This window comes from Myxocyprinus asiaticus, chromosome 33 (assembly GCF_019703515.2).
Source record: "Myxocyprinus asiaticus isolate MX2 ecotype Aquarium Trade chromosome 33, UBuf_Myxa_2, whole genome shotgun sequence".
NCBI lineage: Eukaryota > Metazoa > Chordata > Actinopteri > Cypriniformes > Catostomidae > Myxocyprinus > Myxocyprinus asiaticus.
Genome location: NC_059376.1, coordinates 40,880,841 through 40,907,165, shown reverse-complemented (window position 1 = coordinate 40,907,165; position 26,325 = coordinate 40,880,841). Strand labels below are relative to the sequence as shown.

Below are 26,325 nucleotides of genomic sequence, written 5' to 3'. Positions count from 1 at the left end.
TATAAACAATACACACACACACACACACACACATTATATAACAACATTATTAAACAGTCTTGGAACTAGATGGACAAAAATAAAAGACAACTTGCGAAATATTCACATTTATTAATGAGCCTTCAAGATTTACTATATAGTAATTGTATAAATATACCAACACTAATGTAATTTGTTATTATTGTCATAAAACAAGCAAAGATGCACAGTCTGAACCGAGAAAGTTTATTGGTAACAATTATTTAAATCGTATCTGCACATTCACTGACTTCGATATAAAAAACAAAACTGCCACTGAATCCAACAAATTAATAGCAAAATGCACAATATCTATCTCGCTTTTCAAATGCGCACTCGTACATACATATCAACACATGACCACCGCACTGTTTCAGAAAAAAATACTTTATAAAAACTCACACATTCATCTTGCTATGCAAATAAAAAAGTCAATATAAATTAGATACCTTTAAAAGTTAATTTAAGTTAATAATACAGGGTTTTTTTTAATGTTTCTCTTAGACAAGTGCATGACAGCTGCACCATATTTGATCCAGGCAGACAGAAGCACCGAGCAAATAAATGTACAGCAAATGTAAGACCTGTAGATATGATATCTGTACAGTATCATTTAAATGCATTCACATCTGAGAGTTACAGTGAGGGTTGTAGTGTGTGTGTGTCACTGATCTTTGTCATGCATCTGTTGTTGCATCTTCTCCAGCATCTCTTGCATTCTCTTCAGCTGCAGATATAAAACGACACAGTCAAAACAACAAAAATGACATTTTCTTGTAATCCACTTTCATGAGGAACGGGTTGCACAATATATTGGTGATCAAATCGATATCTGCAGTCAGTTTGAACTTAATGTATTATCGGCATTAGTCTAATATATTTGAAGATAATAATCAGGCTTACTTTCTCTCATTCAGCCAGTAGTTTGAATGCCTTTTATTTCTAATAGTCTTTTTCGATCCCGGTTTAAAGGGACAGTTCACCCAAAAATGAAAATTCTCTCCTCATGCCATCCCAGATATGTATGACTTTCTTTCTTCCGCTGAACACAAATGAAGATTTTTAGAAGAATATCTCAGCTCTGTAGGTCCATACAATGCAAGTGAATGGTGACTAGACCTTTGTAGCTCCAAAAGTCACATAAAGGAAACAGAAGTAATCCTTACGACACCAGTTAAATCCATATCTTCAGAAGCGATATAACAGGTGTGGGTGACAAACAGATCAATATTTAAGTCATTTTTTACTCTAAATATCCACTTTCACTTTTACATCTGAAAGTCACATGTGGTGCCTGTTTAGTTTCACTCTCACATCTGAAAGTGAAAGTGGAGATTTAGAGTAAAAAAGGACTTAAATATGGTTCTGTTTCTCCCCCACACATATTATATCACTTCTGAAGACATGGATTAAACTACTGGAGTCATATGGATTACTTTCATACTGCCTTTATGTGCTTTTTGTAGCTACAAAGGTCTGGTCACCATTCACTTGTATTGTATGGACCTACAGAGCTGAAATATCTTCTAAAAATCTTTGTTTGTGTTCTGCAGAAGAAAGAAAGTCATACACATCTGGGATGGCATGAGGGCGAGTATTTTAAGATAATTTTCATTTTTTGGTGAACTATCCTTTTAAAGGTACAAAATAAACTATTTTTCTCTGATAAAGGCAATATTATAATGTTTTGATGCATGATTTCACTTAGTGGCATAGTGGACTAAAGCACTGAACTGGTAAGTAAAAGGTTGTTGGTTCAATCCCCACAACCGCCACCATTGTGTCCTTGAGCAAGGCACTTAACTCCAGGTTGCTCCAGGATTATTGTCCCTGTAATAAGGGCACTGTAAGTCGCTTTGGATAAAAGCGTCTGCCAAATGCATAAATGTAAATGTAAAATAACATAGAAATGATACGTAGACTTTATTCTGGGTTCAATACAAGTTAAGCTCAATTGAAAGCTCGATTTGTGGCATAATGTTGAGGCAAAAATCAAGGTTACAGAAATTACTATTATGAAAAAAAAGTAATAACAGTAAATTCAATTACAGTAAGTAAAACATTAAAGTTGTGCATTTTTGTGGGGATTTTATGCTATTTAAATCTTATCTACCTTTAAATTTCTCAATTACACCATTAATTTGCACATGCAAATAAGCATATTTACGTTAATTTCACTACAGTGAAAACCTACACTTGAAAAGTTGAAACATGAAGAAAATATGAGAATGTGTCATATACTGGGGGTAGATTGCTGCCATGTGGTGCAAAAGAAGAAAAATTAGATGACAAAAAGGACCAGTAGATGGCTGCAGAGATCCACTAATTCATTCCTGGTTGTAACAAAATAAATGTGTGTGTTTGTGTATGTGTGTGTGTTCTGCATTGTAGATGTGTTATGGTCTCACCAATTCATTTATGTGTGTGTGTTCTACATTGTGACTGAATTATTGATTTTATTTGACAAATCCCCCCCAAATAAATGCTTTGTGTTATAGTCTCACCCATTCTTCTCCTATGGTCGGTCAAATTTGACTGCGAACAACAAAAGTGTTGCTTTTTTTGTCACGTGGCCTAAACTTATCGAATCCAGTCCAGTTTTGTTTTTTTCCCCCTAGAGGGCAAAAGTAGCCAAGTCTCAAGCCACTCAGATGAAGTATCTCATTTCTATTAAAGAAACAAAATTGATTTCGGTCAAAAATGACCGAACAGTGCACAAGAATAAAAGGCTGAAATGTGAAACTTAATTTTAAAAAGGAATAACATTCATTATTTTGTTAAACTTGTGTGTTAAGCTGTAAATTGGATAACTTTCCACAAAAAAGGTTAGTAAGTGATTTTATCACACTAAAATCATGTTAACACAATGTTGTGTCTGTATATTTAATAGTGAATATTTTAACGTTTACGGATTGACCCATTCACTTCCATTGTAAGTGTCTCACTGTAACCTTGATTTTGTGCTTTTTTAAAGACAAAAGGGACAAGTCTAAATTAATTTTTGTGCTAATCAACATTATGCCACATATGCTGTTGATTGAGCTTAACTTGTATTGAACCCGGAATATTCCTTCATGCTGGAGTGTGTAATTTCTGTCGCTTTGGATGAAAGTGTCTACAAAATAAATAAATGAAAAAGGAAACTAGCGGCACCAAATGGAATTGCATAAATAATGACTGTTTCCCAAACACAAAGTCTTACATCACTGACCACAGCAATGACAACAGACGTCAGTCAGTGATGGCTGATTATTTCGTACCTCTTCATCTTTCATCTTGATAAGCCTCTCCGTCTCCACGTCTGGTGTGGGCAATGGCAGGATGGGTAGCGGGCTGTCTGTATGGTTATCCTGCACAAGTTTACTGCAACACACACAAACATGCATTACATTAAAGTCATCTATTGATGGCACGATTCATTCTGCATATTCTGTAAGTTAAAATAAAAAATTGTGTTGTGATTTTGGTTCCTGGCATGATTGAACTGTTCCTAAAGACAATTCATGATATTTATATCAATCACTGTCAGTGAACTTCTTACACACACCTGGTCATCTCCTGTATGCAATGTGCTCTGTAGTTTTCGTAGTGCACATCACAGGTCACATCTTTCAGGTCGTGCATGTGAGAGCGAATCAATATGTTCCTCAACTTCACAAAGTCACAGTGAGACTGATTCTCCACTTGAAAACACACACACACACAAAAAATGTAATTTATTTCACAATAATTAACACAAACACATTGGTATCCTTAAATATGTATGCATGCAAAGTACATGAAAGTTTTGTAAGTGTTCATCATGTTTCTAAATTCACTGACCTTCTACTACACCCCAGGGGTAAAGACGCCCTCTGACCCGCTGACCTCTGGCCTCCACCACTGTATTACTGCAAATGACAGCAAATGGAGTACACTCCTGTAACACAAATGCAAACAGATAAATAAATCAAATTTACCCTCTGATCAAATTTAATGTATCACTTTATCATATTTCATATGATATTTACAGTAACACTGAATTCTGCTTCATGATCACAGTCTTAACAGCAGTAAACACTTTATGATCTGAGTAAAACCAGCCCAAACTGGCCTAAATTATTTGCAACAATAACTCCAATTTTGTATTTTGGGTTGTGCTGTGAGGATCTGCATAAAACTCACTCAAATGATAAAAATAATGCAATGTTACATTGAATTTAATTGTTCTTTTTTCATTTGATTAAAGCTTTAATGGATTAATTTAGACGCCCTTTTGATGATAAAATAAACTGAATTATGTACAAAAATAAAATGGATTTAATAGGGCCCATTTCATGTCAACATGCAGCAATGCTTCTGTTCATGAATACAGCTGCCCCTTACATGTGCAAAAGAATCCTTATTGATAGACTGCCATTACATATTGGTTATTAGCATGTTTTTACTATTTTTGACATTGTGAGAGAGCTAAAAATTACGCACTTCCTACTAAATCGCAGAACGAATGGGTGTGACATCATTTAGAACAAAAGCTGGCCAAAATAAAGGTGTTTTTGAGTTTCCGTGGTTCGTAACAGCTCGCCATGGTGAACTTTCAGGAAAACTTTGTACCGGCTGCTAAACACCTCCTTACTGCCATTGGTCCACGTCATTGGTAGGTGTGACCTGAAGCTCCACCTACTTTTGTGGCCGACAACTAATTCCAGTTCAGTCAGGATCAGTCAACATGAACACGCCAGGCATGCAGAGTCATTAGCGAGCTGGTGCAAATTAACCTACATCTGTATGATCGTTCACGTAGAGACATTTTCCAAGAAAATGTCATGCGATTAGTCTATAAATGGAATCAAATCTACTCAAATACTCTTAAGTGCCCATTCACTCTTTTGTTTATCTGCCGAAGCCGAAAGCCTTTCGCACATCTGCCCAGGGTAAGATATACCTACCTTTATTCTTTTGTCTGTATTCTATCCATTAACACTCTTTTATACACCCATCTTTGCAGTAGTATCAGTGTCATCATAAATTACAATAACAGAGTGTAATGGGCGCATATTCTGGCCCTGTATAGCGCGCTAGTGCATTAGCGCCATAGATGCAAAAGGTAAACATTACAAATTACACATTACCTTCTGCATGTATATTACTTTAAATCATCATTGAGTAGTTAAAACAGCTTCTTTTACTGATCTCGTGTGAACTCTACTCATAGAATGAGGCCTGAAGTCACTGAAAACACATTTTAATGTCATATTAGTTTATGTTTTATATGTAGTCTTGTGCGTCTTCATATTTAAATGCTCCTCTAAACACCTCCCCCAGCAGTGTGGCGGATGTCTGAATGTTCGTTGCTCAGCACTTTTGCACTTCTTTTTGGCTCTGAGCGAAGAAGCTTAATGCCGTGTGTGTGCCGAGGCATTTACTGTTTTTATGACTCACTGTCTTTTGAGTTACAGTTGCTGAAACCAATCATGTCATTAATTATTTTAAAATGAAAGGAGTTTATGATTTTTCTGTGTCAGTTCAGTGGCGTATTTACTCTGGATGGATATATGTAGATACGTTTGTCTGACCTTCAGTTCTTTGTCCATCTTTTTAAACTCCTCCTCCTCATCAGAGTCACATTCAGGAAACTGGTACACTTTTATCCCAAATCGCTCAATCTCGTCTCGCACCTGCAGGAATGCAGAATAAAGCAGCCACAGGTCAATGCTAAGAATGCAACTCTGTGCATCCTGCTGAATGAGTCAACCTGCGATATAACTTTTAAGTGCATCTGATTTACTATCATGGGGGAAACTACTGTATATGGGAATTCGGATAAAAGATAAGAGGATATCTACTAACCCTGTCCTTGAGTTTTTTTACTTCATTGGGAGTGAGACAGTCGGCTTTAGAGATCAGAGGAACAATGTTCACTTTCTCATGTAGCGCCTTCATGAACTCCACATCCACTGGCCGCAACCTGCACCGCAAACACGAATGACATGATTCCTAACAAACACACTGTATTATTATGCAGACATGAACACTATGATATTCTGACACTCATCCCACTCCACTACACGCACAGTCATTGTGTTTTTTCGTACCCGTGTCCAAATGGCGGTATGAAGTACAGACAGCAGTGTACTCTGTTGTCAAGTATGTTCTTTCTGTTAAGTCCACTCTCGTCTCTGAAGTACTGCTCAAACTGTTGATCAATGTAGTCTGTGATGGGCTTCCAACTGCAAACACACACACACACACACACACACACACAGTGCTCAGAATGAGAGAACTGTACACAACTGTGTCCATGTCAGTATGGGAGCAGCTGGATTCTCACCATTCATTATTATTAACAGCATCTCCAAACCCTGGCGTGTCCACGATGGTGAGTTTGAGTTTGACTCCTTTCTCTTCGATGTCCACTGTGTGTTTGGTGATTTCAACAGTCTGATTAATGCGTTCTGTTATGGGAGAAACACAATCAGTCAACATAAGGTTCAAACAAAACATACCATTACACCTATTTATATACCTATATATAATTTTATAAAAATGTCTATATATAATATCTATCAGTTACGACAGTCCCACAGTTGTGCCATTTTCCACCACACCAAACAATTACTTTATTTCCCCAAAAACTTATAACAGTGCTAAAAGTGCCTGAACCACTGTCTCTGTCTGTCTGTCTATCTATCTTTCTTTTTCTGTCTGTCTGTCTGTCCATCTATTTGTCTGTCTATCTCTCTCTCTCTCTATGTCTGTCCGTTCTTCCATACATCTGTCTGTATGTCTATCTTTCTGTCTGTCTGTCTATGTCTGTCTGTTCGTCCTCCCATCCATCTGGCTGTGTGTCTATCTTTCTGTCTGTCTGTCTCTCTATGTCTGTTTGTCTGTCCGTTATTCCATCCATCTCTCTGCATGTCTGTCTTTCTGCCTGTCTGTCCATCCATCATCTGTCTGTTTGTATTTCTGTCTGTCTGTCTGTCTATGTCTGTCTTTTTGTCCTCCCATCCATCTGCCTGTGTGTCTATCTTTCTGTCTGTCTTTCTGTCTGTGTGTCTATCTGTCTGTCTCTCTGTGTCTGTTTGTCTGTCCGTTCTTCCATCCATCTGTCTGCATGTCTACCTTTCTGTCTGTCTGTCCATCCATCGTCTGTCTGTCTGTTTGTATTTCTGTCTGTCTGTCTGTCTATGTCTGTCTGTCTATGTCTGACTGTTCGTCCTCCCATCCATCTGTCTGTGTGTCTATCTTTCTGTCTGTCTGTCTCTCTATGTCTGTTTGTCTGTCCGTTCTTCCATCCATCTGTCTGCATGTCTATCTATCTGTCCATCCATCGTCTGTCTGTCTGTCTGTCTATCTATCTGTCTCTCTATGTCTGTCTGTCCTTCCATCCATCTGTCTGTATGTCTATCTATCTTTCTTTCTGTTTGTCTCTCTCTCTCTCTCTGTCTGTCTGTCCATTCTTCCAAACATCTGTCTGTATGTCTATCTTTGTGCCTGTCCATCCATCATCTGTCTGTCTGTCTATGTCTGTCTGTCTATGTCTGACTGTTCGTCCTCCCATCCATCTGTCTGCATGTCTACCTTTCTGTCTGTCTGTCCATCCATCGTCTGTCTGTCTGTTTGTATTTCTGTCTGTCTGTCTGTCTATGTCTGACTGTTCGTCCTCCCATCCATCTGTCTGTGTGTCTATCTTTCTGTCTGTCTGTCTCTCTGTGTTTGTTTGTCTGTCCGTTCTTCCATCCATCTGTCTGCATGTCTATCTTTCTGTCCATCCATCGTCTGTCTGTCTGTCTGTCTATCTATCTGTCTCTCTATGTCTTTCTGTCTGTCTGTCCTTCCATCCATCTGTCTGTATGTCTATCTATCTTTCTTTCTGTTTGTCTCTCTCTCTCTCTGTCTGTCTGTCCATTCTTCCAAACATCTGTCTGTATGTCTATCTTTATGCCTGTCCGTCCATCATCTGTCTGTCTGTCTATGTCTGTCTATCTTTCTGTCCTTCCATCCATCTATCTATCTATCTACTGTGCCTTCCTGTATTTTTGTCTGTCTGTCTCTCTCTCTCTATGTCTGTCTGTCCATCCATCCTTCCATCTGTCCGTCTATCTATCTATCATAACAGCCATAAAGATAAAAATTGTTTTTGGGAGCTGAGAACATGACTGTTCACAATTTAAATTACGTTACCAAATTCTACTTTCAGTGTTGAAATTAATGTGTAAAACATGTTCCATGGTCTTAAAGTTACAGAAACAGTTCTCTACATAATATAGATAATAAATAACAGATGTAATTTAACAGATAAATCTCTCATGCAGAGAATTCTTACCTTCTGCATTCAGTAATTTCCTGTCTTTATAGAGATCTGTGAGGAAGAGGCTGTTAACTAGAGTAGACTTGCCCAAACCAGATTCACCTAAACACACAGATGAACAGATTATTGGCAATATGAGCATGTATTGACTTGTGTACTGTTTTATTTTTGCTTTATGTCAGTGAAAGTCAACAATGATGTTGACACATACTGTAGTGATGAAATCACACATACCTGCCACCATTAGAGTGAAATCAAAACCCTTCTTCACTGACTTCCTGTGCACCTGATTAGGAAGCGTTGCAAAGCCAACGTACTGCTTATCCTGAGAAAGAAAGAGAGAGAATCCAAATTTAAAGGGATAGCTCAGCCAAAAATGAAAATTCAGTCATCAGTTACTCACTCTCATGTCGGTCCAAAGCCCATATGATCGAAACACAAAAGGAGGTGTTAAGCAGAATGTCTAAGCTGCTATTTTCTAACAGTTAAAAGATATAGTGACCAGCTTGAAATATAGCGCAAGAATCATATGCACTATGTTTATGATATTTTTTAATGTGCATGTGTGTCATTTTTGGAGCTTGAAAACCCTATTACCTATCTATTTTCATTGTATGGAAAAGAACGATGTGAACATTATGCTAAACAACATCTTTTGTATGCCACGGAAGAAAGTAAGTTATATAGGTTTGGAATGACATGAGGGTGAGTAAATAATGACCCTTTAATATCCCTTAAAGCTTAAACTTCAATGAATGCTCAGCCTGGCACAAAAATAAAATTGCATGAAAAGCGCAGTACTGTCGAGTCGCCCCCTGTTGATCTCCACTGACTGCACAGGAAACCGCACAGCAGTCATAAACGGTCAAAAGACAGAAGCTCTCTGAACGTTGAGATTATTAACAGTGATGCAGTGAAAGGAAGCAAAATCATTATTAAACCAAATAGCAAAACCATCTCAGTCGCCATGTCAAGTAGACCCCAGCGGCCACAAAACACACACAGCAGCCCTATTGACACAGACTGAAAAGGGCTTTTAAACACATCTTCAAGCTCCTGCCAAACACAACTCATCTCACTGCCAGAACATCTCAGATCCTGTCATGTGCTTCCGCAGTCCATCATGCTAGAAAAGAGAAACCCTATCATGTCTCACCCCACGCATGCAGTTTGTGTGTGTGAGAGAGAGGGAACAAGAGAGAGGGAGAAGACGAAATAATAATATGTGCATGGAATTCAATTATGGTTGAAGCTACAAAACAAGAGATAGAACTAGATTTTTCACATCTTCTGAAGAAAATGTGAGTGGTGCTTTCCAGTCCAAAACGCATCTCCAAAATGATCAAATGATGCTATGTGGTTGCTGAGGTGTTCTCAGTGGTTTTCAGCATTTTGCTATGTGGTTGCTAGGATGTTGCTAGTGTTCTGAGTGTTTTTTTTTAGTGTGTTGTTATGCAGTTCCTGGGATGTAGCTATGTCACTAAAAGTTTGCTTATATACAGTATATACTATACTATAATATATATATTATATTACATATTTTACAATGTCATACATCCTTCTTTATACTGTTTTTCAAACACACAACACATACTAACAAACTTTCAAGCATGTGCATTTGTAGTTTTTCTCAACACACACACACACACACACACACACACACACAACACACACACACACACACACAGACACACACACTTACTTAAGAGAACATACCATAGGCTTCTATTGTGTCCTGTTGTTTACACTGCAAATTATAATTACAATAGACTAACTTTAACCCACAATGTAACCCTAAAAAGTTTTGTCATCTTAGAATGAAAAACAAATATATCTATGCATCAATTATGCAAATGAAGACATCCTCAGTGACCCCAAAGAGATGTCAAATGTAGCTCACTTTTGACCCATAACTACAGCTAAGTACTACACTCAGCACACAGATACTGAATATTTATAGGGCTATAAATACACAACCTTCTGTCGGGTGGTTCGGGTTCGGGGGCATAGAAGTTTCTCCACCAGTTTCTCCTGTAGCATCATGGTGTCCATCCTGACCCAGATGACTCAACCAACACGCCTCAAAATCAGTGCGCTACACGTCTTTAACCCTGCTTCACCTCTCTCTTTCTCAGTTTAACACTTTATATGTGTAACACAGTCTTAACCCTGAGCGTAAACTCTGTCTGTCTCCTTTTCCGTGTTTTCTGTCTGTCTGTTGCCCAAGGCACATCCGAGAGCTCTGTGTTCAGGCAGGCAGAGAGAGAAATCCCCACACAAATGAATGGAAGACAAAAGAAGGTAAGAAGGGAGGGAGAGAGAGAAAAAAGAAAAGATGTAAAGAGAAAAGAGCATGGAAGCAATTTCAGACAGGAAAAAGAGTGGCAGTTAAAAACGGGAATAAAAACACTCATTCATTTAGTTGCTCAATCCTCCCCCCACTTTTTTCCACAGTGGATAAACAGACGGGTATGAGGTGCAGAGATTTCTGTGTGTGTGTGTGTATGTGTGTGAGAGTGTGTGTGAGAGAGAGCGAGAGAGACACATTTAGAAAGATGGGAGCCACACCCTTCCCATCAGAGCTTGCCAGATCGGCACACAGCTTTTCCTTGGACTATAGCACATCTACCGCACACTACAGTGACTTTTTCTATACTTTTATTTTCAAATGATTTTTCTTTCCTTTTTTTTTATTTTTTTTTATGACACTCTCTATTTTTGGCTGTTTCAGTTAGTAACAAGAAATAAAAGCTAGCATTACACATTTAGACAGACAGCTATATAGATAGACAGACAGAGAGACAGATAGATAGACAGACCAATAGATAAATAAATACTGTAGATAGATAGACAGACCAATCTAAAGATAGATAGACAGACAGACAGACAGATTGACAGACAGATATACAGACAGATTGATTAATAGACAGAAAGAACAATAGACAGACAGATAGTCAGACAGATAAATAGAAATGGTTGGACGGATAAACGATAAAAAAAGATGTCTATATTTATGACTGTCTGTCCATCCGTCCATCATCAGTCTGTCTGTCTGACTATCTGTCTGTCTATTGTTCTTTCTATCTATACAGACATATGGATGGAAGGACGGACAGACAGATCGATAGATAGAAAGAACAACAGACAGACAGATAGACAGACATGCAGAAAGATCAACAGATAGAAAGAGCAACAGACAGACAGATAGACAGAGACAAATAGAGATAGATGAATGGATGGATGGATGGACGGACAGATAGACAATGGATGGATAGACAGACAGTCAGAAAGACAGACATACTGATATATGGATGGAAGGACAGACGGACAGACATTCTCAGATAGATAGATGGATAGATAGATAGATAGACAGATAGATAGACAGACATTCTCAGATAGATAGACATTTTCAGATAGACAGATAGATAGACAGACAGAGAGAAAAACAGACAGACATTCTCAGATAGATAGACAGACAGATCGATAGATAGATAGATAGAAAGAACAATAGACAGACATAGTCAGACAGACAGACAGACAGACAGACAATGGATGAATGGACAGTCAGAAAGATAGACATACAGACATGTGGATGGAAGGACAGACAGATAGTTAGTTAACTATCTAACCCTAGTTAGTTAGATAGACAGACAGACAGACAGACATTCTCAGATAGACAGACAGACATTCTCAGATAGGCAGATAGATAGATAGACAGACCGACCAATAGACAGACAGACAGATCGCTAGATAGAAAGAACAATAGACAGACAGATAGTCAGACAGACAATGGATGAATGGAGTCAGAAAGACAGACATACAGACATATGGATGGAAGGACAGACGGATGGACAGACAGACAGCTAGATAGTCAGACAGACATTCTCAGATAGACAGACAGAAAAACAGACAGACATTCTCAGATAGACAGATAGATAGACAGACAGACAGACAGACAGAAAAACAGACAGACATTCTCAGATATATGGATAGATAGACAGATAGACAGGCAGACATTCTCAGACAGATAGATAGACAGACAGACAGACAGACAAACCGACCAACAGACAAACAGGCAGATCGATAAGATAGAAAGAACAATAGACAGACAGATAGTCAGACAGACAGACAGACAGACGATGGACGGATGGTCAGACAGACAGACATTCTCAGACAGATAGATAGATAGATAGACAGACATTCTCAGATAAGCAGATAGATAGACAGACAGAAAAACAGACATTCTCAGATAGATAGATAGACAGACAGACAGATAGACAGACAGACCAACCGACCGACCGACCAATAGACAAACAGGCAGATAGACAGATCGATAGATAGAAAGAACAATAGACAGACAAATAGTCAGACAGACAGACAGACAGACGATGGACGGATGGACAGACAGTCAGAAAGATAGACATACAGACATAAGGATGGAAGGACTGACGGATGGACAGACAGACAGACATTCTCAGATAGATAGATTGATAGATAGATAGACAGACAGACTGACCGACCAATAGACAAACAGGCAGAAAGACAGATCAATAGATAGAAAGAACAATAGACAGACATATAGTCAGACAGACAGACATGGACAGACAGTCAGAAAGATAGACATATGGATGGAAGGACTGACGGACAGACAGACATTCTCAGACAGATAGATAGATAGACAGATAGACAGACAGACATTCTCAGATAGACAGATAGATAGATAGACAGACAGACTGACCAATAGACAGACAGATAGATCGCTAGATAGAAAGAACAATAGACAGACAGATAGTCAGACAGACAATGGATGAATGGACAATCAGAAAGACAGACATACAGACATATAGATGGAAGGACAGACGGATGGACAGACAGACAGACAGATAGCTAGATAGTCAGACAGACATTCTCAGATAGACAGATAGATAGACAGACACAAAAACAGACAGACATTCTCAGATAGATATACAGACAGACAGACCAGGGGCGGAGCCAGGAGTTTTTCACTGGGGTGGCCGGGCAGGGGCCAGCGATCAGTCTATGGTGGCACAGAAATTTTCAGGCAGTACATGTTAAGTCTTGTGCCCAAAAATGGCAATTGCGAGTGGGGTGGCCAATGTGGTCCGCGACTGAGACAGACAGACCGACCGACCGACCAACAGACAAACAGGCAGACAGACAGATCGATAGATAGAAAGAACAACAGACAGACAGACAGAGAGTCAGACAGACAGACAGACAGATGATGGACGGATGGACAGACAGTCAGAAAGATAGACATATAGACATATGGATGGAAGGACTGACGGATGGATGGACAGACAGACAGACATTCTCAGATAGACAGATAGATAGATAGATATCATGGTTGATATATTACATCTGCTTCATTCATCTCACTGGAAATAGAAGAAATTGAACAAATTGCTTTGTGGAATACAGTATTCAGTTTGATCAATGTACTGTAGGTCATCCGAGTATTCCATGGATACATTTGAATACTGTGCACAGTATACATACTGCATACTACATAAATAGTATGAATAGTATGGCAGTATGCTATTCCAAACATAGCCAAAGTCAATCAACATCTAACTGAGCTTCTTGTGAGAGGAGAAATCACAAGAGAATGATAAGGAATGTTTTGCTTCCAGAAACCTACAGGGGGCACTTGTGTTCTATGAGAAAAAGGGAATACATTCTTAAAAACTAAAATAAACAGTACACACAGACACAAACAATATTAGAATCTGGCTGTGTAGTGTATTGTTTGCCCATTTTAGTAGTCCAATTATTAGTCTTATCACTTGGAATAGTACTAACAAACTTCTCCAAGTGATGCTTGCCTTAGCAAGTTCCAATAATGAACATCTATGTATTAAAGTATGATTCACCCCTTTACAGGGTTGATGGGGGTACTGACCATGCATATCTGATCAGTTTGCTGGTGGGGGGGTCATATTGTTGAATGACCCCCATTCCTAAAAGCAAAACAACACCCTCTCACTGTGAAGCTGCCAAGCCTGTGTGCCACCTGAAACAATCCAATGCATTTGTGACCCACGGAAGAAAGTGATGTGTGTTTGGAACTACATGGGGGTGAGTAAATGATGACAAAATTGTCATTTTTGGGTGAACTTTCCCTTTAAAGCGAGGTGGTGATGTCATCCTTGAATGTCTTTAACATATGTTGTCTTACATTATACGGTGATTGAGGGTTTGAAACAAATGCGTCGACATCATTATGAAGGACAGGGAGGAGTGAAGAATGGAATATTGAGAAGAGAGGTGATTTTTGTAGCACCAACACCAATTCTGGTTCAAATCTTCTTCTGTCATGACCCTTGAAGCTGACTAAACATATCCTGCAAGCTCTACGGCAGCTGCACTGGGTCATGCAGAAATAGAAACGATAAGGCAGATGAGACGGCAGTCCCAGAGGAGAGCTGGTTTTCTCATTATGCCGACTCACAGCATCTCCCACCTGACATTTTGCAACGGCTCCAGCATGTTGACCTCCCCTGTGGCATCATAAGAAAGATAGATATCATAAGATAGCATTGTGTGAGGAACAGGGTGAAAAGTAAGTGTTTCTGAATTGATAATCTGCCGTTTTACTTGTGATGTGTGAAAGTGAATAAAAGTCATTGCTGTTGTAACACCTCTAGTGTTCATTCCACTAGGAAACTGCCGCAATATGTGCAAAGAGCCACATAAAAATAATCTTGCAAAAATGTAGGCATAGTAACGGGATTCTGAGACCAGCTTGCATGGACTGCTCCCTGCAGAACTTGAACCAACAACCTCCTGATATCCAGGCCAACTTTTTTAACTACTACACCACAATCTGCCAATCGAATGCCTTAGATATAAAATCAGAGAGTGACTTCATTATCAGTGTCATAAATACTGTATGAAGAGAAATGCTACAGCAAAACTGTCCTGTTGGGCTATATGGAGAACATATCTTACTGTCCTCACTCATACATTCTGAAATTGATGTTTCTTGCTGTGGCATTTGAGCTACATCACAGGCGATTTGACTTTAGGATCAAAAGCATCTTCAGTGATGCCATCTGTCACAGCGTATGAAGCTGTGCGAATCACTGGACTGACAGCATGAACTATAGCGCCGAAGCAACACACTGCACACATATCATTCTGTGAAAACCACACTTACACAGTTTTGTTTCAACGAAGTGACCTTGTCAGAGATAAAGATGTGTGAAATGGCATCCAGCCTTCCACACTTTTAAGTTATTAAACCTCAATGCAAAGACGACCCAACGAAGACGACCAGAGAAGCAGCAAAGAAAAGGGTTTGGAGAATTAAAGTGAGTGCCAGACTGACAGATCTTGAAGCATGACAGAATGTGTGCGTGTGGGTGTTAACTGTTGCATTTCTGCTCTTGTGTAGGATGTTGGACTCTCTAATGACTGCATGCATAGAGTATGTGTGTGTTCATGGATCAAGTGCTAGTCAGTGTGAAACCTCTAACATTCTGAGCTTATCGCTTTAAAAGGATAGTTCAAAACAATTGATTTGAACTTGCTTAAATGAGATCTGACTCTCATATATTTAGGCTACGTTCACACTGCAAGCCTTAGTGCTCAATTCAGATTTATTGCTCAGATCCGATTTGTTTGTTTGGCTGTTCACATTATTTTTTAAAAATGTGGCCAATATCAGATTCCAGTGTGAACATGTTCACGGTCCTGAACTGGCCCGCATGTGCAAAAGAACAATCACAAAGACGTCACACGCAGCACGCTGTCATACAGAAGTAAGCATGGAGGCCACTGAAGTCAGTGTTTACGCGTTCATGTGTAAGGTGATGTGCAGCGGAGTCCAGTGAATTCATGAGCAGGTGATAAGGAGGACGAGGATGAGGAGAAAGATAGCAAAATGTTCGCTATGCTCTCAAACACAGACCGGTTACGATACGACCCCTCAAGTTTTGCTTGTGTAGCGCTGTTACCCCAAATACTTATGAGTTCTAACACCTCACTGTCCCTCCACTGACTACCTTCACTGCTGTCTTCCATATTCACACTGTATGAGTGACCAAAGAACTACCGGTATGTAAAATCTTTGGAGTGACTCCTGACATCGCAGCATTGTGACAAATGTCGAGAGTGACGTGAAAGTCGCATTAATTCCAATATGACTGTTCCGACTGAGGTCGCATTGCAAAAAATCAGACCTGTATCTGATTTAGGACCACATATGGAAGTGGCCCAAATCAGAATCGAAAAGATCAGATTCCATGTAGTTTGTGCTGTTCACACTGTTATGAAAAAAGCAGATCTGGGTCACATATGAGTAAAAAAAAAAAAAAATTGGAGTTGGGCCACTTTGGCCTGCAGTCTGAACGTAGCCTTACAGTCACAATCAAGAAACTCTGAAGTAGTATGTATGCAATAACAATGATACAATAAAGCATGAAGCAACAAATTTTTATGACATACATGTACGTGGATGCACACTCTATCAGACTGTCTGAGACTTTGGAGCCTCGAGTTAAACACAGTCACCTAATTGGTCATTTCTTTCAGCTGTAATAATAATGATCACAAAACATTGTACAAACATCTAGCTTCACAGACATCAGAATTCACACTTGTAGCATTTGTCAGATGCTTTTATCTAAAGTGACTTTTATTGCATCAAAGATGTACATGTTATCAGTAAGAGTGTTACCTTGAAATCGAACCCATGTACTTGGTGTTGCTAATGCCATGCACTACCAGTTGAGCTACACAAACTTGGTTGTTATATGATGTTTGCCATCACTGGCATAAAGTGATGCTGTCATAGCACAGGCAAACCTCACATACTCCTGCTCTTGTAACCATGACAACGCCTACTTAGAGCAATGCAGCACTATCAGAGCTGAAAAGGACAGAGCACACACATTACACTGCATACTTCCTATTCAAAGCTCAGAAAAGGTATGCATGACAAAGCAAAGACTTAATAGATAAATAAAATTCTCTTCTGACCAAAAGGATGCATGGTAATCCTGAAGGATGAGATTATGAGAAGTGCGTCAGCCGAGGGTGGGTGACAAACCGTCAGCCCAATCTTCTGCGAGGCTTTTAAACATCAAAAACAGGAGTATGCATGCACACATAATACTTTTAAAACCACGGCAAAGGTTTAAAACACTCAGAATCAGCTCGCGCACTGTCAAATTGGTCGTATGTGCTTATTGCATGCGTATTTACAGTGTGGAAACTGTGTGTGGTTTGTAAATTGCATCTTTACATTGCTGAAACAGAAGTAAAATTGTGCATTGCGTTGCAAGTGGACGTTTTCTTACCTCGCTGTCCTCTGAGCGCGCGCAGCATCAGCAGCAGGTCGGATGTGGGATGCAGGTGGCGCGCGGATGCAGGAAGGATGAAGATGCCCAGAAAGAGAGACATGATCAGCATGAAATCCACTGAAACACACTCAAACAGAGTAAAAACTGTCACTGTGTCTCTTTCGTTACCGGATTTGATCATCCTGCTCTTGTACCGGATGTTAGTGGTCATGTTTCGGGGTGTCTCTGCTGCTCTGCTCCGGTTGCTGATGCTTCGAGTTCCGTCTGTCTCACGCTCAATCCCGCTGGGAACCCAAGACGTTGAAGAGGAGGCGTGGCCACGTCTGCCGAAACTCCGCCCATGTAAACGTCAATCATGTCATTTCAGGAGGTATGAAAAACACTACTGTACTGTTTTTGTTGCTTTGGGGTAATCATGCAAGGATGAAAATTTGCACAGTCAATTTAGCACGCATAAGGGCAAACAATCATAAATTTGTATCTTAATATATAATTAATTTAGTATATTTTTAAATTACATTTCATGTTTAAACATTATAGAACATGCATACTTGTAAATTATATGTATAACTTTTACTACAGAATTAACTTTATTTACCTGTTTGTCTAGTGTAAATATTATAAAGTTGTATTCAGTGGCAAACATAATCTTAACTTTTTATATTTATTTTAGTATATTTTCTTATTATATTTAATATTTAAACCTTATATAATATTCATACATTTAAATTATACATTTATAAATTCATTTAATTTACCTAATTTTAAAATGAACCTAAAAATAAAAAGTTTATCTATTGTAAAATATTATAAAGTTATTCTTTTGTGATTTTTCATTTTTAAAAATGTTTTTAAAAAACACCCGTACTATGTAATTTACAATAAATCTATAAAACAGGCATGCAATTCCCTGGTATATGAAACTGCTCAAAAATGAGCTAAAGATGTATTTTTCAGCACATTTAACTAGAAACATAGTGCCCTTCTTTTTCTTACAAGCAAAATATAATTTATTCTCTAATAAGGGAAAATGGTAGACAAACATGGGTCTACTCACATAAGCAAACACATGAAAAGTGAAAGTTCATAGGAAATTGCAGCATTTCACAACAGATGACTCAAAGTCATTTTATTTCTCAACGTGAGCAAGTACAAAAAGGAACATTTAAAATAGGAAAGCATCACTGTTACTGTACCGCAAGATGAAAACTGTGTTATTCTTTTTAACAGGAGATAACCAAGTCAAAATAACTGCGCTGAACCACAAATACAACAAAACAAAATCAGTGTGTTTAGACAGTAATAACTAGCAAATAACTCAGTACAATGATTGTCTTTCTGACCTTAATACTAGTACCGTTCTTCTCTTTAAAACATATAAAGTTAAACGTTCCTGGTAAACAAGAAATATAAAGATTAACTAGAATTTGTCTCTGTAGTATAATGTTTAGTAGTAAGTAAAGAGAAGCAAAGTAGCAAAAAACAAGCAATAAAACTGATATAAAACAACAGAAAACCCAGAACAAAGACAATATAAGTATTAAAAGAGAAACCTTAAATGTCTGCAGAATATTTCTATGATAGGTGGATTTTTAAGGCATTTCTGTGAATGAGTTCAGATTTCAGAGTGCTGACCCGGTGATACCATGATCAGCACTTCAACTTGCACATCATTTAGTACCATCACAACATTCACACTGCTGAGCTCAACAATCCAGTTAACAACAAAACAATATAAGCTAAATTTCAAGAGATTGTCCAATTGTGATTTGAATTTTCACATTGTTTTTTCTGGGGGTTTCTTCTTCTCAGTACTGTCCACTTGAGGGAAACGCTGTCCTACACAAGGCTTGGATCTTACACACCCTTCAGATTTGTTTAAAAAAAAAAAATTGAGATTTAACCTATTTTGAGAAAAAGTTGATTTGCAAGCATTTGACTCTGCTTCTTAATGATGATATATTTAAACATGCATGTGCTACTTTCGCTGTATTAATTAAAGATGTAATGTTAAGCACACATGACTGTTTTATCAGAATAAAGACATTTCCAAACACACACTCAGAAAACTGCCTAACTTCAATATTCATGAATGTGTATGAATGCTTTATAGTTATTAACCAGCATGTGGTAAGACCGTAAACTTGACTAGACTGCATCTACAAATGCACAATGAAAGCACTGTATGTGTGTTATAAAGTGTTAATGGGATCAACTGGTAAACATATGTGATGCAGATACATGAAAAATAACTGTATAAGCAGCTAAGCAGTTTGGCAGAGAAAAATCAAGAAACAGTATATTTTTTCATGTTTAAACCTTACAGAATATGCATACTTGTAAATGATATGTATAACTTTTACTAAAGAATTTACTTAATTTACCTACAAATAAAAAAGTTTGTCTAGTGTAAAATATTATAAAGTTGTATTTGGTGGTAAACATAACCTTAACTTTGTTTTATATTTATTTTAGTATATTTTGAATGTGTATGAATGCTTCTTGATGGATGAACAAATGATTAACTTTCGCAATGAAACCGTGACTAACTACAAGTTAAATAAATTAAAAGAGTTTTCCCTGCTTTGACACAAACGGATGACGAAATTACGTCATAATGGACCGTTTTTAAAAGTATAGAGGTTATTCATATGGGCGGAGCTGTAAAGTAGTAAAGGTCACATGATCTAGATGTCATTAACAGGGTAACAATTCAATCTTGATAGTCTTTTAAGGGATTTAACTAATGAATAGTGTTTAAAATTGGGGAGGATGAAACCTCCAATAAGATGGCACTTCCTGTTCCCACAATACACAAACACACACGCATACATACATAGACACACACTCTTAGTCGTCTCCTGGTTTCATTTTCATCTGCGCTTGCATCTGTGCGATCATCTGCTGCATGCGTCTCAGCTGCAAGAGAAATAAAGATGCAGATAATGCATCAAACATGGTGCGCTATGGTGCAATGGAACATATTTGATTTCATTGTTATTTATGAAATAAGAAAAACAGGACAAAATGAATAAAAAAGAAAATTGCGTTTACACTGTTATTGCATGACCTCAAAACACTTCATGAAGACTGACACATACACGTATACATATACGGAGTAAAACAAACACAATTATCCCGTCATCTCTAATTAAAGACTAATCACAACAATCATGATAATCAGAGAGCAAACTGAACTCAGTTGCCTTTCAAAATACATTACCGCTGTTGATAATGTTGCTCAAAACTAAACACAAGCACGCACACACATTCTTATCCATCTCTGATGGCACAAGATATATCATAACAACAATTTTAATGGGTCAAACATCACTGCGTTCTGTACAGCAGGAAGCTAATGTCAGTTCCTGTGTAGACGACGTGCATGTTTACAAATAGGTCTGAATGTGTCCGTATGTTTCCATAGGCCAAAGTACTGCACATAATTACACACAGAACGCCAGAGTCATTAATGCACAGAATAATGGCTCTGAAACCACATCACATCCATATCGAGACGGAGACAGCGAGAGAGTTCAGGCCGACTATAAAAATGGCAAATTCATATGCACGTGTTAGAGGTGGGTCACAATAGCCGAATAGTTGATTAGGGAGGTGACTGACTAGTTTATATGGGGGATGCACTTTCATGTCCCTGAGCATTGCCGGGTCTAAAGGGCAAAGTATACTTTGTGCGTCCGCATTGCAGATCGCTCCGCGAACAGTATGATGTAAATTTCATCATAATCCAGACCGCACAAGCAACTCGGGGACGTGGTCATCATCTGTGCGCATCGAAAGCATACTAAGAGTATCACAAAGAAGTTGTAGTGAGCATGCGTCAAACGCGTTCGTATTCGCTCACGGTCAGAAGAGTATACTCACGAAGGCAACGCAGTTGAACAGGTGTGGCAAAAATGAAGTATACCTGGGCCTTAAGGGGGCACCCCAGAGCAATGCTGAAACATGATCAAGGGGGACCAAACCAAGTGAAATTAACGAGGAGGAGCACCCACTGGTCCGACAAAGATATAAAGAGTTGCCCACCCAAAGCCCAAAATGAGGATAAGATCACATCCTAGTATCCCCCCTTGCATTTTATGTATATATTATGTTTTATCCTCGTCCCAGACCTAGACTTTCAATATTATTAACTATGAATATCCATTATAAAAATGGTGGATGTTGTTTGTTTTAAGTACTTTGAGACCTTGATTGGCAGCAAACTAACTTTTGGATAATGTCAATCTCATTTGTAAGAAAGCAAATCAGAGGTTATTCTTGCTGCGGAAGTTAAGAGAGTTTGCCGTCAGCCAAGATGTCCTGCAAAGGGTGTATACCAGCCTGGTCGAAAGTATTCTAGTAGTGTTCAACACTGTTCTATACCATTGCTCATCTATAACGTGTCTTGTGTAAACACTCTCTAAGAAACGTGTCCGATCAGGGTTGAATAAGCCCTCCAGCACTCCACCAACTATTCGATTTTGAAAATATGTTGTTTAGCACATCCCTGATGTGTGTACATTTTATGTGTTTGACCCACCTCAGCATCCTTCTCCAAGAGGATCTGATCTTTGTCCAGCACGTCCTCCTCAACCGCTCTGCAAACACACAATTTATCAGTCCCAAGTGTTCACATAGTTATTTAACAGACTGAAACTGTGATTGTTTGTTGATTTGTCCTACCTGCCGGCTCTCTTTAATCTCTCCGAACGGAAGTTCTCATAGTGTAGATCCTGAGTGACCTCCTGTAGGTCCTGCATGTGAGTTCTACACACACACACACACACACACACAAAAACAACATTTTAAAAGCACAAGTCACCTAAAAAGTTACAATTCTGTTTTAGCAACCAAACTTTTTCTCCACACAAGAGTGTGTAGTAATTAGGTCAGCCAAGTCCCAAAAAGGACAAAACCATAATAATATAATTAAAGTAGTCCATATGTCTGTATTCCAAACCTTCTGAAGCCATAAAACAGACCAAAATTTAAGTCGTTATTTGCTTAAAATTTGCCCCACAGAAAAAGCACATGGCTTTAAAGTAGCATGAGGGTTTGTCCATAACAAAATATTTTGGGGAAGTTATCACTTTACAAATGCATATTTCTAACAGCAGAGGGCACTACTGAACAAAATTTTTGAAATCCACCTTTAATTAATTAATTAATTAATTATATTTATTTATCATACATTATACATTTGCACATATACAGTGAAATTCTTTTTTTCACATATCCCAGCTAAGCTGGGGTCAGTCAGAGTGCAGGGTCAGCACCCCTGGAGCAGATAGGGTCAAGGGCCCAACAGTGGTATCTTGGCAGTGGTGGGGCTTGAACCCCTAACCTTCTGATTAGTAACCCAGAGCCTTAACCGCTGAGCCACCACTGCCCCTAGGAGCAATATTTGCCACCAGAATGAGTATTTTTTTTTACCTTGGTTAGGGTAATAAGGTTTTCTAACAACACATTGTGTCATGCATTTATGTCAAAACCTTAGAACAGAATATTAGAAATTATATAATATTTTATATAAAATACATATATATATATATATATATATATATATATATATACACACACACACACACCGATCAGCAACAACATTAAAACCACCTGCCTAATATTGTGTAGGTCCCCTATTGTGTAAGGCGTTTCCATCCACAGAACTGCCGCTCACTGGATGTTTTTTGTTTTTGGCACATTTGGAGTAAATTCTCCAACAAGGGAAATGTCTTGTTGATGAGAGAGGTCAACAGAGAATGGTCAGACTGGTTTGAACTGACAAAGTCTACAGTAACTCAGATAACCGCTCTGTACAATTGTTGTGAGAAGAATATCATCTCAGATTGTTATTCTGTGACGTGGGTTGGCACTGTTTTGGTGGCATGAGGGGGATCTACACAATATTAGGCAGGTGGTTTTAATGTTGTGGCTGATCTGATTTATGTCAAAGCCTTAGAACAGAATATTATTAAATATATCATCATCATATATATATATATATATATATATATATACACACACACACACACACATACACATACACACATACACACATACACACATACACACATACACACACACAGTTGTGCTCAAAAGTTTGCATTCCCTTGGAGAAATGGTAATATATGTACCATTTTTAAAGAAAACATGAGTGGGCAGGCAAAACACATTTCTTTTATGTCTTATGGGATTCATATTCAACTGTAGGTTATAACAGAATGGCACAATCATAAAACAAAACATGGCAACAAAGAAAAAAAATGAATTGACCCCTGTTCAAAAGTCTGCATACCCTTAGTTCTTAATACTGTGTATTGCTCCCTTTAGCATCAATGACAGTGTGCAGTCTTTTGTAATAGCTGTCTATGAGGCCCCAAATTCTTGCAGGTGGTATAGCTGCCCATTCATCTTGGCAAAATGCCTCCAGATCATGCAAAGTCTTTGGTCGTCTTGCATGAACCACACGTTTGAGATCTCCCCCAGAGTGGCTCGATGATATTAAGGTCAGGAGACTGTGATGGCCACTCCAGAACCTTCACCTTTTTCTGCTGTAACCGCTGGAGGGTCAACTTGGCCTTGTGCTTAGGCTCATTGTCGTGCTGGAAAGTCCAAGAGCGTCCCATGTGCAGCTTTCGTGCAGAAGAATGCAAATTGTCTGCCAGTATTTTCTGATAAGATGCTGCGTTCATCTTGCCATCAATTTTCACAAGATTCCCCGTGCCTTTAGAGCTCACACACCCCCAAAACATAAGTAAGCCACCACCATGCTTCACAGTGGGGACGGTATCCTTTTCACTATAGGCCTTGTTGACCCCTCTCCAAACATACCGCTTACGGTTGTGACCATAAAGCTCTATTTTGGTCTCGTCATTCCAAATTACAGTGTGCCAGAAGCTGTGAGGCGTGTCAAGGTGTTGTCGGGCATATTGTAACCGGGCTTTTTTGTGGCATTGGTGCAGTAAAGGCTTCTTTCTGGCTACTCGACCATGCAGCTCATTTTTGTTCAAGTATCGTCATATTGTGCTCCTTGAAACAACCACACCTTCTTTTTCCAGAGCAGCCTGTATTTCTCCTGAGGTTACCTGTGGGTTTTTCTTTGTATCCCGAACAATTCTTCTGGCAGATGTGGCTGAAATCTTTCTTGGTCTACCTGACCTTGGCTTGGTATCAAGAGATCCCCGAATTTTCCACTTCTTAAAAAGTGATTGAACAGTACTGACTGGCATTTTCAAGGCTTTGGATATCTTTTTATATCCTTTTCCATCTTTATAAAGTTCCATTACCTTGTTACGCAGGTCTTTTGACAGTTCTTTTCTGCTCCCCATGGCTCAGTATCTAGCCTGCTCAGTGCATCCACGTGAGAGCTAACAAACTCATTGACTATTTATACACAGACACTAACTGCAATTTAAAAAGCCACAGGTGTGGGAAATTAACCTTCAATTGCCATTTAAACCTGTGTGTGTCACCTTGTGTGTCTGTAACAAGGCCAAACATTCAAGGGTATGTAAACTTTTGATCAGGGCCATTTGGGTGATTTCTGTTATCATTATGATTTAAAAAGGAGCCAAACATATATATGCAAACAAAAGTATGCAAACTTTTGAGCACAACTGTATATATATATATATATATATATATATATATATATATATATATATATATATATAATCCCCCCTTTTTTATTGCCCCAAGCCCAGGTTCATTTCTGACCCTGGTTCAACTACATGTGTTTCACCACCCTTGTTTTATAAATTTGTTATAATGTTTTTGTCACCTTTTCTCTGGTCACTATTCACAGTTTCTCATATTTAAACCCTAAAATGAAAATTCTGTCATAATTTACTCACCCTTATGTCGTTCTAAACAAAAAAGAAGATATTCTGCAAACCGTTGGCCTGAGTCATCATTCACATTCAATTTAATGTTTGGGTGAACTATCCCTTTAAGAGATCTCAGTATGCATTTGAACTCACACTAGCATCGTGCGCAGTTTGAGGAAGTCATTGTGTTCGGGGTTCTCCACCTCCACCACACCCCATGGGTACAAACGTCCACGGATCTTCTTGCCCTTCACCTCAATCAGCTGGTTTGAGCCAATCACGGCAAAAGGGATGCTGGCCTGCACACATAGAGTTGAAGTCAGTAGTTTACATACACCTTAGCCAAATACATTTAAACTCAGTTTTTCACAATTCCTGACATTTAATCGTAGAAAACATTCCCTGTCTTAGGTCAGTTAGGATCACTACATTATTTTAAGAATGTGAAATGTCAGAATAATAGTAGAGAGAATTATTTTTTCAGCTTTAATTTCTTTCATCACATTCCCAGTGGGTCAGAAGTTTACATACACTTTGTTAGTATTTGGTAGCATTGCCTTTAAATTATTTAAATTGGGTCAAATGTTTTGGGTAGCCTTCCACAAGCTTCTCACAATAAGTTGCTGGAATTCTGGCCCATTCCTCCAGACAGAACTGGTGTAACCGAGTCAGGTTTGTAGGCCTCCTTGTTCGCACACGCTTTTTCAGTTCTGCCCACAAATTTTCTATCGGATTGAGGTCAGGGCTTTGTGATGGCCACTCCAATACCTTGACTTTGTTGTCCTTAAGCCATTTTGTCACAACTTTGGAGGTTTTCTTGGGGTCATTGTCCATTTGCGACCAAGCTTTAACTTCCTGGCTG

At 38.6% G+C, this 26,325-nt stretch overlaps 2 protein-coding genes across 4 annotated transcripts in view; both read right to left on the bottom strand.

The window, feature by feature from the left end:
• Positions 1 to 91: 91 nt before the first annotated feature.
• On the bottom strand, positions 92 to 18,262 carry LOC127423740 (septin-5-like). 2 transcript variants are annotated; one of them, XM_051668284.1, is made up of 11 exons: positions 17,632 to 18,262; positions 8,543 to 8,633; positions 8,324 to 8,410; positions 6,329 to 6,452; positions 6,093 to 6,227; positions 5,848 to 5,965; positions 5,574 to 5,675; positions 3,841 to 3,937; positions 3,566 to 3,701; positions 3,279 to 3,381; positions 92 to 745 (listed from the first exon to the last, which is right to left on the bottom strand). In XM_051668284.1, exons 2-11 carry the CDS (start codon positions 8,550 to 8,552, stop codon positions 683 to 685), a joined length of 975 nt encoding a protein of 324 aa, XP_051524244.1. In that variant the 5' UTR covers positions 8,553 to 8,633; positions 17,632 to 18,262; the 3' UTR covers positions 92 to 682. The 2 variants fall into 2 exon arrangements, with proteins under 2 accessions (XP_051524244.1, XP_051524243.1); XM_051668283.1 differs by lacking the exon at positions 17,632 to 18,262 and adding an exon at positions 10,286 to 11,056.
• A 471-nt stretch (positions 18,263 to 18,733) lies between these two features.
• Positions 18,734 to 26,325, bottom strand: part of zgc:63587 (uncharacterized protein LOC393431 homolog) — a 43,884-nt gene continuing 36,292 nt past the window's right edge. The window contains exons 9-13 of one of the 2 annotated variants that reach the window (XM_051668299.1): positions 25,617 to 25,762; positions 22,321 to 22,404; positions 22,178 to 22,235; positions 20,471 to 20,553; positions 18,734 to 19,500 (exon numbers count right to left, since the gene is read on the bottom strand). In XM_051668299.1, the coding sequence (XP_051524259.1) occupies positions 20,485 to 20,553; positions 22,178 to 22,235; positions 22,321 to 22,404; positions 25,617 to 25,762 (357 nt within the window). In that variant the 3' untranslated portion in view covers positions 18,734 to 19,500; positions 20,471 to 20,484. Of the gene's footprint in view, positions 20,554 to 22,177; positions 22,236 to 22,320; positions 22,405 to 25,616; positions 25,763 to 26,325 lie in introns of both variants that reach the window. The other variant, XM_051668298.1, reaches the window with a different exon arrangement.

Coding starts and splice junctions, on each gene's coding strand:
- LOC127423740 (XM_051668283.1), bottom strand. CDS start 10,360: ATGGACACCATGATGCTACAGGAGAAACTGGTGGAGAAACTTCTATGC. Junction 5,966..6,092: donor ATACCGCCATTTGGACACGG/GTACGAAAAAAC, acceptor TTTGCGGTGCAG/GTTGCGGCCAGTGGATGTGG. Junction 746..3,278: donor TCAAGATGAAAGATGAAGAG/GTACGAAATAAT, acceptor TTATATCTGCAG/CTGAAGAGAATGCAAGAGAT.